This window comes from Hemitrygon akajei, unplaced genomic scaffold, assembly GCF_048418815.1.
Source record: "Hemitrygon akajei unplaced genomic scaffold, sHemAka1.3 Scf000147, whole genome shotgun sequence".
NCBI lineage: Eukaryota > Metazoa > Chordata > Chondrichthyes > Myliobatiformes > Dasyatidae > Hemitrygon > Hemitrygon akajei.
In genome coordinates this window covers 655,830-671,175 of record NW_027332033.1, presented here as the reverse complement: position 1 = coordinate 671,175, position 15,346 = coordinate 655,830, and the positions used below count along the sequence as shown (strand labels likewise).

The window sequence follows — 15,346 nt, the reverse complement described above, 5'->3', positions numbered from 1 at the left end:
GCAGCTTTGAGTGTTCTATCGACACGGACCCCAAGACCTCACTGATCCTCCAGATTGACGAAAGTATTACCATTAATATTATATTATCTTGTAATTTGACCGAAATGAACCGCTTCACGCTTATCAGTATTGAACTCCATCTGCCGCTTCTCTGCCCTGTTCTGATTCCTATCGATGTTGCACTGTAACATCTGACAACAGACGATCCACAACACTCCCAACTTTTGTGTCATCAGCAAACTTACTAGCCCATCCTTCAACTTCCTCATCCGGGTCATTTGTAAAAATCACAAAGAGAAGGGGTCCCAGAACAGAACCAACGGAACAATATTGGTCATAATCATCCATGCAGAATACAAAATATCTACAACCGCCCTTTGCCTTCTGTGCACTTGCCAATTCTGGATCCACAAAGCAAGGTCTCCTTGGATACCTTACCTCATTCCTTTCTGAATGAGCTTTCCATGGGGAACCTTTGCTAACCTCTTACTGAAATCCATATATAGTACTTCCACTGCTCTACCTTCATCAATGTGTTTTGTTACATCCTCAAAGAATTCAATCCGGTTCATAAGCCATGACCTGCCTTCGGCAAAGCCATACTGACTATCCCTAATCAGACCATGTCTCTCCAAATGCTCATAAACCCTGCCTCTCAGGATCTTCTCCAAAACTTGCCACAACTGAAGTAAGACTCACTGGTCTATAATTTCTTGAGTTATCTCTACTCCATTTCTCGAACAAAAGAGCAACATTTGCAACCTTCCAATCCTCTGGTACTTCTCCCCACCTAATTGATGATACAAAGATCATCGTCAGGTGAGTTAGCAATCTCCTCCCTCGATTCATACAGTAGCAGGGGGTATATCTCGTTCAGTCCCGGCAACTTATCTAACTTAACACCTCTCAAAAGATCTAGTGCATGCTCTTTCTTAAAGTCTGTACACTCACGTGTTTCAGTCCACTGTGCGTCATCCCCACAATTGCCAAGGTCCTTTTCACTGGTGAAAACTGAAGCGAAATACTCAGCATCTCAGAATATTTAAGTGATCGGCAGGTTGAGAAACATCTGTTGAGAATGTAGCGGTGAAATGTAACCAAGCTGATTTGTCATTGCTGGCGACTCCCCACAGGTTTGTTCTACTTACATGATGTGCCCTCAAATCCAATAATGATTGTAACAAATGTCAGTGATAAGTATTCGATCCTTTATTAGCAATCAGTAAACATACAACCTTGAAGCGATGAAACTGATCTGTACCCAAGTTTAAGTTCAGCGTATTTGAGTGGATAATAACAAAATATATGACATCCGTCAGTCCCCAGCTGGGTAGTGTACTCGGCCTCCGTTAGTCTCGATAGACATGGATTTGCACCTTGGAAAGTTTCCATGGCGCAAGCCTGGGCAAGGTATTTTTCTTATGGAAGATCGGCAGTCGCCCAAGCTGCAAGTCTCCCCTGTCCACGCCACCAACGTTGACCGAAGGAAGGGCATTAGGGCTGAGTACTGCATGGAACAAAGCACAAATATATAACTGACTCCCTTTGCGTGTACCACACCCCCACTGATGCAACTAGTTATCATAAATACACAACGCAAGATGCAATGCTGATAGAGAACAGATACATGGCTCCTACACACAGGCTCAGCTCTGATACAGGGACTTCCACCTGAAATGTTAACATACTCTCTGTCTTGTTGATTAACTCCAGCATCTTATTTTATTTATGTTAATGACTTTCCCCAACTTGTTGTTTTGGATGTATGGCATGTCGACATTGTGTCATATAACTAACTATCTGATAATAGCCAGGTGATATGCTGAAAGAAATCGTAACTGAGTTTTGGTGCTAATAATGGTCTTAAAGTCCTGCCGGAAAAAGGCTATACTGGTTCAGGACAAGATGTCACGATGCTATAGGTGATATTGCATTGTTCAGGATGTCGGAGTGTCTCTCTGTAGACTCAAATCCTATATTGCCGTAGGTGTCAATGCCAGGCGATGTTAAACTGAAAGGAGACGGTGTGAATCAGGTCTGACCGAGAAATCTGTATAATCCAGTGACGAGAGGAATAGAAGTCTCATCATCAGCAGAAATGATTCACCCCACACTGCTGTAACACATGTCCATTACTCACCACAGCGCCACCAGTGGTAGGAGGACCAAAGCCGTGGCCGCTGTCTGCTCAATCTGCCTCGGCTTTCCGTAGACGCAACACACCTGGTCCAGGACACAAGATTGGTTCCAAAAAGGGAATTGCCTGCAATACAGAGAGTAGATACCCTGGAGAATCCTGGTCCAGTGTACAATCCATGGAGAGATCGGAAATGGACATTGTGTGACTGTGGGTGGATGGGCACAGGTGGTTCAGGCCATGTCAAGGCATCAGTGGATCGGCCCAAGATGTTTGGAAGTGTTTTCCTCCGTTTAAAAACAAAACAGTATTCTCCTTTAATTAATGACTGATCTTCCTGTTGTTGTTTTGTTTTGTTACAGAGCAGCAAAAACTGATCACACCTGTCCCCAAAATGCGTCAAGGTTCAAGCAGTGGAGGAGCTCCAGTGACGTCAACATCAGGAAAGGACACGGGTATGATGGCAAATTATTTTAATAAATACTCTGCTGATTCTGCGTCTGAGTTTAATGCAATATCGGCAATTCACAAAATATTTGTGAAAACTGAGCAGGGAGATGAGAGCGAGAGTTGACATCTCTGGGGAAACACAGTCACACGTGGAAGGAGTACATTTACCGTCTGCTCCTGCTCCTCTTACACATTGTGATGCACATTAAAGTAGCGAGTTACTCCAGAAGACAAGACATTCTGCAGATGATGACGGTTTTGGGAAACACAAAGACACACAAAATATTGGCAGAACTCAGCAGGTCAGGCAGCATCCATGGAGAGGAATAAACAGTCGACATTTCAGATCAGAACAACAAGGAATAGAAAGTAATGTGGAAATATATGGAATTTCTGTCCCCTCATTTCCAGTCCGATGAAGGGCCTTGGCTTGAAACGTTGATTGTTTATTCTCCTCCATAGATGCTGCCTGACCTGCTGAGTACCTCCAGCATTTTGTGAGATATTCCAGAGATTTGCTGAGGAAAGGGTTGACCAGGCAGGCAGACAGTAACCCAGAGCAAAGCGGTGGTGATGGGCAGCACCAGGAGAGCGATGGTGATGGGTTACTATATTCTCAGCAATAAGCAGAGTCCTTTCCAAACAGAGAGGTATATTCTCAGGGTCAAGAAAGAGCAGCCTTCAACAGATGGAGGTGTACCCCTACTACACCCCTGGTGCCCCCCAACCTCCAGTCCAAGCCCGTTCCTTCTCACTCAACCCCCCCCCCCCATATATATATATATTTCGGTCTGTGTTTGTTGATCATTAGGTTCCAGAGAGAAAGTTACTGCCCAATATGGGTCAGTAATTTATTTAATTTTCACTATTTTCCTTCACAGATCTGAGCTCAGCGATCACCGCGCTCTTGGCAAGCTGGGATGATTTCCAGCTGCTGCAGTTGACGGACTTCTACTGGGACAGGCTGGAGCAGGCGATGGAAGGAGGGGTGCACGGAGTGAGCCTGGCGTTAACGGCCGAGAATCAGTTCAGTGGAGAGGAACATCGGGTGAGCGTGAGGGAGAATGGATTTGAATTTTCACACTTCACCGAAATATGGTAGGAATTTTCATTTTGAAAAGACCGTGAAGTGTGATGGCAGGATGTCAGTGAGAGCCGGGGCATTATTACTGGATGCCACAGGAGCTCGAGTGTGTTCTGTTCTGGGTGGAGATGATTGCGTTACAATCTGTATTTGCAAAAAGTGTGGATCGGGGAATACTGCCGTGTTGTAATGTGTAATCACTGAATAAACCTCCACTGGAAAAGGCAAAGGAAAGGCATCAGGTGTCAGCCGGTAATCCGCTGTCATGTTGGACACTGGCGGACTGAGGAGATGAATCACATCATCTTTCTGCAACTTCTCCGAGACTGTTCACTCTGTTATAAAAACCCTCCTGACTTCTTTCTTCATCTGTGATCGTTATTTTTTGATTTTGTTTTACACGGTCAAATCCGGTGAGGAATTATTTATGGATTTGGAGCCACGTCAATGAAGCGGTCACAGACCAGCCAGGATCTCATTGACTGGTGGGCCAGGTTCACGGTGAATGTCCCTCTGTGTGTTCTGCACTCAGAATGTACAGTCCATGTCCAGACAGGATCAGCACCCGTCCGGGTGACTGCTCAGTGTGATCCCGTTACAGAGCACATCACATCATTTACTTATCATTCTCTGTGTGAATCTGTCAGTCCCCAATATGTTCACCGTTACTCTCCACAGAAAATCTCTGATCTCGCTGATAAGGGAGAGCGGGCGGACAGTTCTAAACTCCTCCTGAGCCTGGTGATGGAGAAAGGGTCCCGCGCCCGGAGGGTGATGTGGGAAACCTTTGTCAAAATGAGGATTGGTGTCCCAAAGTTTGACAAAATACTGAAAGAAATACAGGAACATGGTGAGATAGTATCAGAGATTAATTTAATTTTCGAATGAAACATTACGCACTTATAATTTGAGGAACTGAAACGTGTCAAATTATTTTAAATCTGAACAGGTTGTGTTCCGGTCTATCGACCAGTACTGGAGATTCCCAGGGGGCTGAAAGGTAAGTAAAGAAACCGCTGTTTCCACCAAAGGTTGATATTATGTAGGGCCATGTCGTTGTTGAGTCACGGGGATTTGGTCAGGTAAATGTTCCACCGTGACACACGCACAGTGAGACACACAGAAACATGTTTGCTGGAGGGAGAGTTTTCACAGGACATTATGAGGAAGCACGCAGAGAGTTGGTGAGTTTGCTGAAAGGGATCACTCCTCTTTGGCCAAAGATGTTAATTTTCAAAAGGTAACAAAAGGAATTTTTCAAACTGCTCATGTTTCTGCAACCTATGTTACTGCTTTTCCAGTCCACATTCAGACAATAAAACCCTTCCAATTCCCAGCACTAAGGATTTGGTAATTCTCGAAAATTTCCCTGCAAACTTGTTCTTCACTGTTCTTCATGCTGTTTGCCAAGGGAACAGTCACGGCAGTGACATTCCCACATTTATTTCTGAATACAGAACAGACTCTCTCCCTGATTATTGAGGAAAATTGTTTCTCCCACTGTCACATTTTCTAAAGTAAACATTTCAACAATCAATGTTTTCCTACGCTCCCCGTTTCACCCGAATACGTTGGCTGGAGAGCCCATACACTCCCTGACAGGTTCCTGACACATTGTGAGACCCCTCACAGCGCTGGCAGGTTCCTAACACACACTGAGACCCCACACACACCGGCAGGGTCCTGACACACTGAGACCCCAAACACTTCTGGCATGGTCCTGACACACTGTGAGACCCCACACACCATAGAACATAGAACCATACAACACTACAGCACAGTACAGGCCCTTCAGCCCTCCCTGTTGTGCTGACCCATATATCCTTAAAAAAAGTATTAAACCCACACTACCCTGTAACCTTCCATTAATCTTTCATCCATGTGCCTGTACAAGAGGCTCTTAAATACCCCTAATGTTTTAGCCTCCACCACTGACACTGACACACTATGAGGCCACACACACATCTGACTGACTCCTGACACACTGTGAAACCCCATACAACCCTGACAGGGTCGTGACAAACAGTGAGCCCGCACACACCACGCACCTATGACACGGTCCTGAAAAACTGTGAGATTTCACAAACATCTCAAAGGTTCCAGACACAGTGTCAGACACTACACAGCCCTGACAGGATCCTGACAATCTGTGAGATCCCACAGACTGACGGGTTACCGATGCACTGTGAGACCCCACACACCCCTGACAGGGTCCTGACACACTACGAGACTCTACACACCCCTGACATCGTCCTGACACACTGTGAGATCCCACACACGCCTGGCAGGGTCCTAAAAACACTGTGAGACCCTACACACCCCTGACAGGTTCCTGACACACTACGAGACTCTACACACCCCTGACATCGTCATGACACACAGTGAGACCCCACACAACCCTGACAGGGTCCTGACACACTGTGAGACCCCACACACACCTGACGGGTTCCTGATACACTGTCAGACATGACACTCCCCTGACAGGGTCCTGATAGACAATGACATCTGACACACACCTGATAGGGTCCTGATACACTGTGAGACCCCACATACCCCTGACAGGGTCCTGATACACTGTGAGACCCCACACACCCCTGACAGGGTCCTGATACACTGTCAGACGTGACACTCCCCTGACAGATTCCTGATACACAATGAGATGCCACACACACCTGATAGGGTCCTGATACACTGGAATTTAGATGAATGCGAGGGGATCTGATTGAAATATATAAGGTTTTTAAGGGATTGTACATGCTAGAGGCAGGAAATGTGGTCCTGATGTTGGAGGAGTCCAGAACAAGAGGCCACAGCTGACAATAAGGGGTAGGTCATTTAGAACGGAGTTCAGGAAAAACTTCATCACCCAGAGAGTTGTGGATCTATGGAATGCTCCGCTTCAGAAGGCAGTGGAGGCCAATTCTCTGGATGCTTTCAAGGAAGAGTTAGATAGAGCTCCTAAAGATTGCGGAGTCAACGGAAATGGGGAGAAGGCAGGAAAGGGGTACTCATTGAGGAATATGTGCTCAGAACCCACACACACCTGGCATGGTCCTGACAGGATGTGAGGCCCCACACTCCTAACTGGATACTGACACCTGCTGAGACCCCTCACACTCCTAAACAGGTTCCTGACACATTACGAGACTCCACACATTCCTAACAGGGTACTGACGTACTGTGATACCCAACACACCCCTGGCAGGGTCCTGATACACTGTGAGACCCAACACAGCTCCGTAGGGTCCTGACACACTGTGAGACCACACACACCGCTGACAGGGTCCTGACACACTGTGAGACCGCACACACCCCTGACAGGGTCCTGACACACTGTGAGACACCACACACGCCTGAGAGGGTCCTGACACACTGTGAGATCCCAAACACCCCTGACAGGGTCCAGACACACTGTGAGACACCACACAGCCCTGTAGGGTCCCGATATACTGTGAGACCCCACACATCCTTACGGGATCCTGACACACTATGAGACTCCACACACCCCTGACATCGTCCTGACACACTGTGAGATGCCACATAACCCTGACAGGTTCCTGATACACAATGACATCCGACACACACCTGATAGGTTCCTGATACACTGGAATTTAGAAGGATGCGAGGGGATCTGATTGGAATATATAAGATTTTTAAGGGATTGGACACGCTAGAGACAGGAAACGTTCCCGATGTTGAGGGAGTCCAGAACAAGAGGCCACAGCTAACAATAAGGGGTAGGTCATTTAGAACAGAGTTGAGGAAAAACTTCTTCATCCAGAGAGTTTGGATCTATGGAATGCTCTGCTTCAGAAGGCAGTGGAGACCAATTCTCTGGATGCTTTCAAGAAAGAGTTAGATAGAGCTCTTAAGGATAGCGGAGACGAGGGATATGGGGAGAAGGCAGGAACGGGGTACTGATTGTGGCTGATCAGCCATGATTACATTGAATGGCAGTGCTGGCTCAAAAGGCTGAATTGCCTACACCTGCACCTATTGTCTATTATCAATTGACAAACCCTGAGACCCCACACACGCCTGACATAGTTCCGACACACTTTGAGACCCCACACACCACTGCAAGGGTCCCGCCACACTGCGAGACACCAGATAACCCTGACCGGTTCTTGATACACCATGAGATCCCACACCCACCTGATAGGGTCCTGATACACTGTGAGACCCCACATACCCCTGACAGGGTCCTGATACACTGTGAGACCCCACACACCCCTGACAGGGTCCTGATACACTGTCAGACGTGACACTCCCCTGACAGATTCCTGATACACAATGAGATGCCACACACACCTGATAGGGTCCTGATACACTGGAATTTAGATGAATGCGAGGGGATCTGATTGAAATATATAAGGTTTTTAAGGGATTGTACATGCTAGAGGCAGGAAATGTGGTCCTGATGTTGGAGGAGTCCAGAACAAGAGGCCACAGCTGACAATAAGGGGTAGGTCATTTAGAACGGAGTTCAGGAAAAACTTCATCACCCAGAGAGTTGTGGATCTATGGAATGCTCCGCTTCAGAAGGCAGTGGAGGCCAATTCTCTGGATGCTTTCAAGGAAGAGTTAGATAGAGCTCCTAAAGATTGCGGAGTCAACGGAAATGGGGAGAAGGCAGGAAAGGGGTACTCATTGAGGAATATGTGCTCAGAACCCACACACACCTGGCATGGTCCTGACAGGATGTGAGGCCCCACACTCCTAACTGGATACTGACACCTGCTGAGACCCCTCACACTCCTAAACAGGTTCCTGACACATTACGAGACTCCACACATTCCTAACAGGGTACTGACGTACTGTGATACCCAACACACCCCTGGCAGGGTCCTGATACACTGTGAGACCCAACACAGCTCCGTAGGGTCCTGACACACTGTGAGACCACACACACCGCTGACAGGGTCCTGACACACTGTGAGACCGCACACACCCCTGACAGGGTCCTGACACACTGTGAGACACCACACACGCCTGAGAGGGTCCTGACACACTGTGAGATCCCAAACACCCCTGACAGGGTCCAGACACACTGTGAGACACCACACAGCCCTGTAGGGTCCCGATATACTGTGAGACCCCACACATCCTTACGGGATCCTGACACACTATGAGACTCCACACACCCCTGACATCGTCCTGACACACTGTGAGATGCCACATAACCCTGACAGGTTCCTGATACACAATGACATCCGACACACACCTGATAGGTTCCTGATACACTGGAATTTAGAAGGATGCGAGGGGATCTGATTGGAATATATAAGATTTTTAAGGGATTGGACACGCTAGAGACAGGAAACGTTCCCGATGTTGAGGGAGTCCAGAACAAGAGGCCACAGCTAACAATAAGGGGTAGGTCATTTAGAACAGAGTTGAGGAAAAACTTCTTCATCCAGAGAGTTTGGATCTATGGAATGCTCTGCTTCAGAAGGCAGTGGAGACCAATTCTCTGGATGCTTTCAAGAAAGAGTTAGATAGAGCTCTTAAGGATAGCGGAGACGAGGGATATGGGGAGAAGGCAGGAACGGGGTACTGATTGTGGCTGATCAGCCATGATTACATTGAATGGCAGTGCTGGCTCAAAAGGCTGAATTGCCTACACCTGCACCTATTGTCTATTATCAATTGACAAACCCTGAGACCCCACACACGCCTGACATAGTTCCGACACACTTTGAGACCCCACACACCACTGCAAGGGTCCCGCCACACTGCGAGACACCAGATAACCCTGACCGGTTCTTGATACACCATGAGATCCCACACCCACCTGATAGGGTCCTGATACACTGGAATTTAGAAGAATGTGAGGTGATCTGATTGAAACATGTAAGATTTTTAAGGGATTAGACACACTAGATACAGGAAACATGTTCCCGAGTCCAGAACCTGAGGCCACAGTTTAACAGTAAGGGGTAGGTCATTTAGAACGGAGTTCAGGAAAAGCATTTTCACCCAGAGAGTTTGGATCTATGGAATGCTCTGCTTCAGAAGGCAGTGGAGACCAATTCTCTGGATGCTTTCAAGAAAGAGTTAGATAGAGCTCTTAAAGATTGCGGAGTCAAGGGATATGGGGAGAAGGCAGGAACGGGGTACTGATTGTGGATGATCAGCCATGATCACATTGAATGGCGGTGCTGGCTGAAAAGGCTGAATTGCCTACACCTGCACCTATTGTCTATTATCAATTGACAAACCATGAGACCCCATACAAGCCTGGCAGGATCCTGACAAACTGTGAGACACCACAGACAGCTGGCATGGTCCTGAAACACTGAGACCCCACACACACTTGGAACGGTCCTGACACACTGTGGGACCCCATATGCCCCTGACAGGATACCGACACACTGTTAGACCCCACACAAACCTGGCAGGGTCATGACACACTGTGAGACCCCACACACACCTGACAGGGTCCTGACACACTGTGAGACCCCACACACCTCACATGTTCCTGACACACTGTGAGACCTCACACACACAGGGTCCTGACACACTGTGAGACCCCACACACACCTGACAGGGTCCTGACACACTGTGAGACCCCACACACCTGACATGTTCCTGACACACTGTGTCCTCCCCATACATCCCTGGAAGAGGCTGGACACAGTGCATAACCCCACACGCCCCTGACAGGTTTCGAACACACTTTGAGATCCCACGCACCCCACCCACCCACCCACAGTGCATGTTCTGATCAGCAAAGCTGCTTCCTTGTATTTTGATTCAGTGATGGTGAGAGGGGAGGGGGAGCTGTGATTCCCCGACCTGTTCCTTAGACAGAATGCCCACCACCCTCTTCTCTATCTGCATACGCCACATCAACACTAGGGATTAAAAGATTCTTCCTCAGGAGCAATGATATCTGTGGCAGTAGTGAGATGTTGTCCAGTACGGGACAGTCGGGGGTCAGTAAACTACCAGGGAAATACTCACCTTCACAGCATAGTTAATGTGGAAATGTGATGATCTGGTGTTTACCTGGACCAGGCCTCTCTGTCCAGTCAGCGGTCTGTTAATTGAATTTACTTTACTGTACAAACGTCCATTGATAAATCCAATTAATGCAACAGCTTTGAGCTAACTCCTGTGTACTTAAATACTGAGTTCTGAGTTGAGGCATCTAACAGTTTGTCCACTGTCTGTTCCCATGGAAGATGTTCAACAGAAACACAAGGAGACTCTGCGGGCACAAACTGAAACACTGAGAGTGAACACGATCCTGATGAGGGAGAAGGTGAAGATTTTCCAGCTGGTTGATCGATACGCTGAGCTCACGGTCATTTCTACTGTTCGAGATCGGAGACTGGTGGAACATGAGCTGCTGGCAAGAGGCAGAGACCACGAGGAGTGGAGAGAGAAACATCTCCACAGAAAGCTGGAAAAAATCCGGACTGATCAGTTATTCCAGAGCAGCTTTTCCCGGAGTAAATCCAAATCTGGGAGTTCGGCAACAGTGGCTGGAGTCCCGGGGATCGGAAAAACAACAATGGTACAAAAGATTGTTTACGACTGGGCCACGGGGAAAATATACCAACAGTTCCAGTTTGTCTTCAGTTTCAAATTCCGGGATTTAAACTCCATGAACTGCCGAATAAACCTGAGGGAACTCATTCTAGATCAGTATCCTTACTTTGGGAATATCCTGACAGAGGTCTGGAAGAACCCAGAGGGATTGCTGCTTATATTCGATGGGTTGGATGAATTCAAACACAGAATCGATTTTGCTGACAGTCGGAGAGATACAGAACCCAAGCACCAGTGCCCAGATCCCGAGTTGAGGTGTGAAGTGTCGGACATTGTGTACAGTTTAATCCAGGGCAAGCTGCTCCCAGGGTGTTCAGTGCTGGTGACCACCCGCCCCACTGCGTTACGTTTATTGGAAAAAGCAGAGATCAGTGTCTGGGCTGAAATCCTCGGATTTGGCGGAGAGGAACGGAAGGAATATTTCATCAGGTATTTTGAAGATCAGACGGTGGCGGAAGCTGTTTTCAAACACGTGAAGGAGAATGAGATCCTGTACACCATGAGCTACAACCCCTCCTACTGCTGGATCCTTGCTCTGGTACTGGGCCCCTTCTTCACACAAAGAGTCAGGGACACGCAGCGAGTTCCCAAGACCATCACCCAACTGTACTCCTACTATATTTACAACATCCTGAAAAACCACGGCCGTGAGATTGAGAACCCCCGTGATGTGTTACTCAGGGTTGGTCAGATGGCCTTCAGAGGAGTGTCCGATAAGAAGATTGTGTTTTCAGATGGAGATTTGATCAACTACAATCTGCAGCCTTCCCAGTTCCTGTCCGGGTTCCTGATGGAGCTTTTGGAGAGAGACGATTCTGCCAGGTGTGTGGTGTACACATTTCCACACCTCACCATCCAAGAGTTTGTAGCTGCAATCGCACAATTCCTGACTATACATCCCGGGCATATACTGAAATTCCTCACTGAAGCCCACAACACGATAGATGGGCGATTTGAGATATTTCTCCGTTTTGTTGCTGGTCTCTCCTCCCCAATGACAGCTCGGGGCCTGGAGGAGTTTCTGGGTCCATTTCCTCATGAAACAACCTGCCGGGTGATTGACTGGGTGAAGGAGGAGGTTAAACGTCAGAGTGGAAACACAGAGAGTGAAGATGGTAAAAGGAGCCTCCTGAACACATTGCACTACCTGTTTGAATCTCAGAATCGTGGACTGGCTCAGGCCGCACTGGGATCTGTGGAAACACTTTCATTCCGTGGAATGACACTGACCCCAATTGACTGCGCGGTCCTGGCTCATGTGATCGGACTCTGTGATACAATAAACCACCTCGACCTGGAGAACTGCCACATTCAGTGTGAAGGAATCCAGCGGCTGGGACCCGGGCTGCACAAGTGCCAGGAGTTGGGGTAACTTGATTTATCGCTCACTCTGAACTGTGAAACTGTTCCATTGTGTTGCTTCAATGTAAAGGAATTTGGGTAAAACTGTAGTAAATGAGATTGTGAAGAATTGTGACAAATGCCCAGGGGATCGGTCAGTAATTCCCCAAGGACGGGAGTGTTCTGTGGTTCCTTGTGAAGTGATGTTGGAGACTTCATCAGATCAGTGAACAACGACCATTGGTTTAATGGTAGTAAATCACAGGAATGGCCGTGTTTCTCGCTGCCTGTGACACGTCCATTGACAATGTTCCTTCTCACTGTTACTGACACCCAGATCGACACTGACTGCAGTAGGTGGGTCAGATATTCACACCCCCTTCCCGGTGAGGAACAAGAGACCGTCAGCAGACTGTCCCAGTGAGAAGGAAAGAAATACCATTGTGAGTTTGTCCTCCCCTGCCCTTCCCCGTGTGTGACTGTCACCATCAGTCCACCTGTGTGACTTTGCTCACTACCAGATACCCAGAACCCATGGGCGCATCTCCTCTCCCCATTCTGCTTCATCCTGTGGGATCTCTCTTCCCAATCCCCTTCTTCCTGTGGGATCTCTGTTCCCCATCACCTTTCCTCTTGTGGGATCTCTCTTCTCCATCCTCCTTCCGTTTCTGTCTTTCCATTCTTTTCCCCAGGTGGTGTCATTTCCATTCGACATTTCCCCATTCACAAATCCTCCTCAATGTGAAACATTCTCCCCTTCAACACTGCCCCTCCCGAAACTCCCACATCAGGAACATTTCTCTCGCCATCGGGGATTGATCCAGAATATGTGCAGTTTACAGGGTCACACCGACAGACTAAATTACCGACATTCGGTGAATACCCTGGAGCTGGTCAGTGAGGGACATTGACAGTGATGGGAACTCCGATCAGTGATTTACTGAAGGGTTTAATGTTTGCTGAAATATCCGAGTGAGAGAAATCCCCTCAGACCCACGGTTTGACTCACTTTGGTCATCAATCTCTCTGTTTGCGTTTAGCCTTGGGTGGAATGAACTGGGAGATTCAGGAGTGAAACTGGTGTCTGCGGCTCTGAGGAACCCGGAGTGTAAAACACAGAAACTAGTGTAAGTACCAGACTGTGGGAGATTGTGTTTCCAGTCACTGGGTGTCTGACACTGAACATTAATGTGATCAGTAATTGTGTTACTGATAAACACAGGGGATTTGTACTGTCTCCTGTCTTTCTGTGTCCTTCACCCTCACTCTCTCTCATCTCCAGACTCAGGAAGGTTGGTCTCACAGATTCTGGTGCCGAGGATCTCGCCTCCGCTCTCAGTACAACCCCATCACTGGCGGATCTGAACATGGCAGTAAACTCGCTGACAGACCGATCTGTCCCCGCTCTCCGCCGCCTCATACTTGCCCTCCCAGATCTGGAGCTGATCCGGTGAGTGCTTGTGTTAATGTTCAATGTGATAAAATATCAGCGGATCCGCGGGTTTTCTGGTGATATTTGTCTGTGAGTGTTGTTGAAACATTAACCCCGGTACCCTGTTACTGACACTGTTGTGTGATCTGTTTATTTCATCTTTATTCTCCCATCTGTTTCAGGCTGGGGGAGAATCAGTTCAGTGAGACCGGGGAGAAGGAACTGAGATCTCTGCAGGAACCCAGACCCGGACTGAGAGTGTGGATCTGAACATCTGAATGTGGGAACATCCCTGCAGGCAGGATGGCGACATTTTGGTCGATTCCCCCGCCCCTCTCGCCTTTAACTCCCGCCCTTACCTTTAATGGCCGCGCGCCGGTGTAATTCCCAATGGTTTTAACGGAACTGGTTCCAGTCTCGCGCTCTGTGACATCGGAAGCAGTCCTGTAGTGACGTATTTCCAGCTGTTGTCCAGTTGATCAGCTTCCGCCGGATGTGCGTGTCCGAGACACCCACCCCCACGTGAGATCCCGGGGAATTACACAGATAGGAAGAGACAGGGATGAGATCCTTTTGCTCCCTTTGCTGAGGACGGAGCATTCTCCAGTCTGGCTGATATAATGATGTTAAATGGACAAATCCCTCGGCAGTGACCCTGGATCTGTAGCGATCCCAGACACGGCCCTGAAGTGTGATTTTATAATCATCGGTTCCCCGATGCAGAGTGACGGTGAGAAACGGGACTGATTATTCAACCGGTCACTCGTTGTCGCCGGTCAGTTAATTGTGTGTGACTGTGAGAGAGTCGGGACCAGCTTATTTATTCCCGCACGTCAGCAGCTCACACATTGTTTGATTTACAGTTGTCATGATGAAATCAATAAACCGTTGTAACTTCCTGTCCTGGTGTCGGACTCGAGTTTTATTTGAGGTTTCTGCTGCCCCCCGCACCCTGTGCACTGCAACAGTGGGTCGGAGCTCCTCACACTGACACAGTAGCGTCTCAGCTCCAGGCTGAGGGAGGTCGGACTGGCAGAGTCTGGATGCCCAGTATCTCGTCTCCACCCAACCCCCTTCCTGGCTAACTGACCCCCTCCTACCCTGCAGACAGTTAAAATCGTCGTGAGTCCACTGAGGTCCTCAGTGCGAGAGGGATGGGGATAGAAAACCGGCGTTAGCACGCAGGAAAGCTGCCTACACCGTCCCATTACACACTCCCGGGGTCAGACACAGAGTGAAGCTCCCTCCATACCGACACATCACACACTTCCGGTTGAGAATCATATTTGACTTCTACCGTTAAGAAGTAGCCCAGGATGAGATTGAAGATGAGGATAATGTTGCA

General features: G+C 48.2%; 1 protein-coding gene across 1 annotated transcript; it reads left to right on the top strand.

Moving 5' to 3' along the window:
• The first annotated feature begins 3,181 nt into the window (after positions 1–3,181).
• LOC140723920 (NACHT, LRR and PYD domains-containing protein 3-like) lies at positions 3,182–14,886 on the top strand. The gene is made up of 8 exons (XM_073038461.1): positions 3,182–3,281; positions 3,469–3,635; positions 4,350–4,521; positions 4,621–4,671; positions 10,859–12,596; positions 13,610–13,696; positions 13,852–14,019; positions 14,184–14,886. The coding sequence occupies exons 1-8, from the start codon at positions 3,182–3,184 to the stop codon at positions 14,269–14,271; spliced, it is 2,571 nt and encodes an 856-aa protein (XP_072894562.1). The 3' UTR covers positions 14,272–14,886.
• Positions 14,887–15,346: the final 460 nt, after the last annotated feature.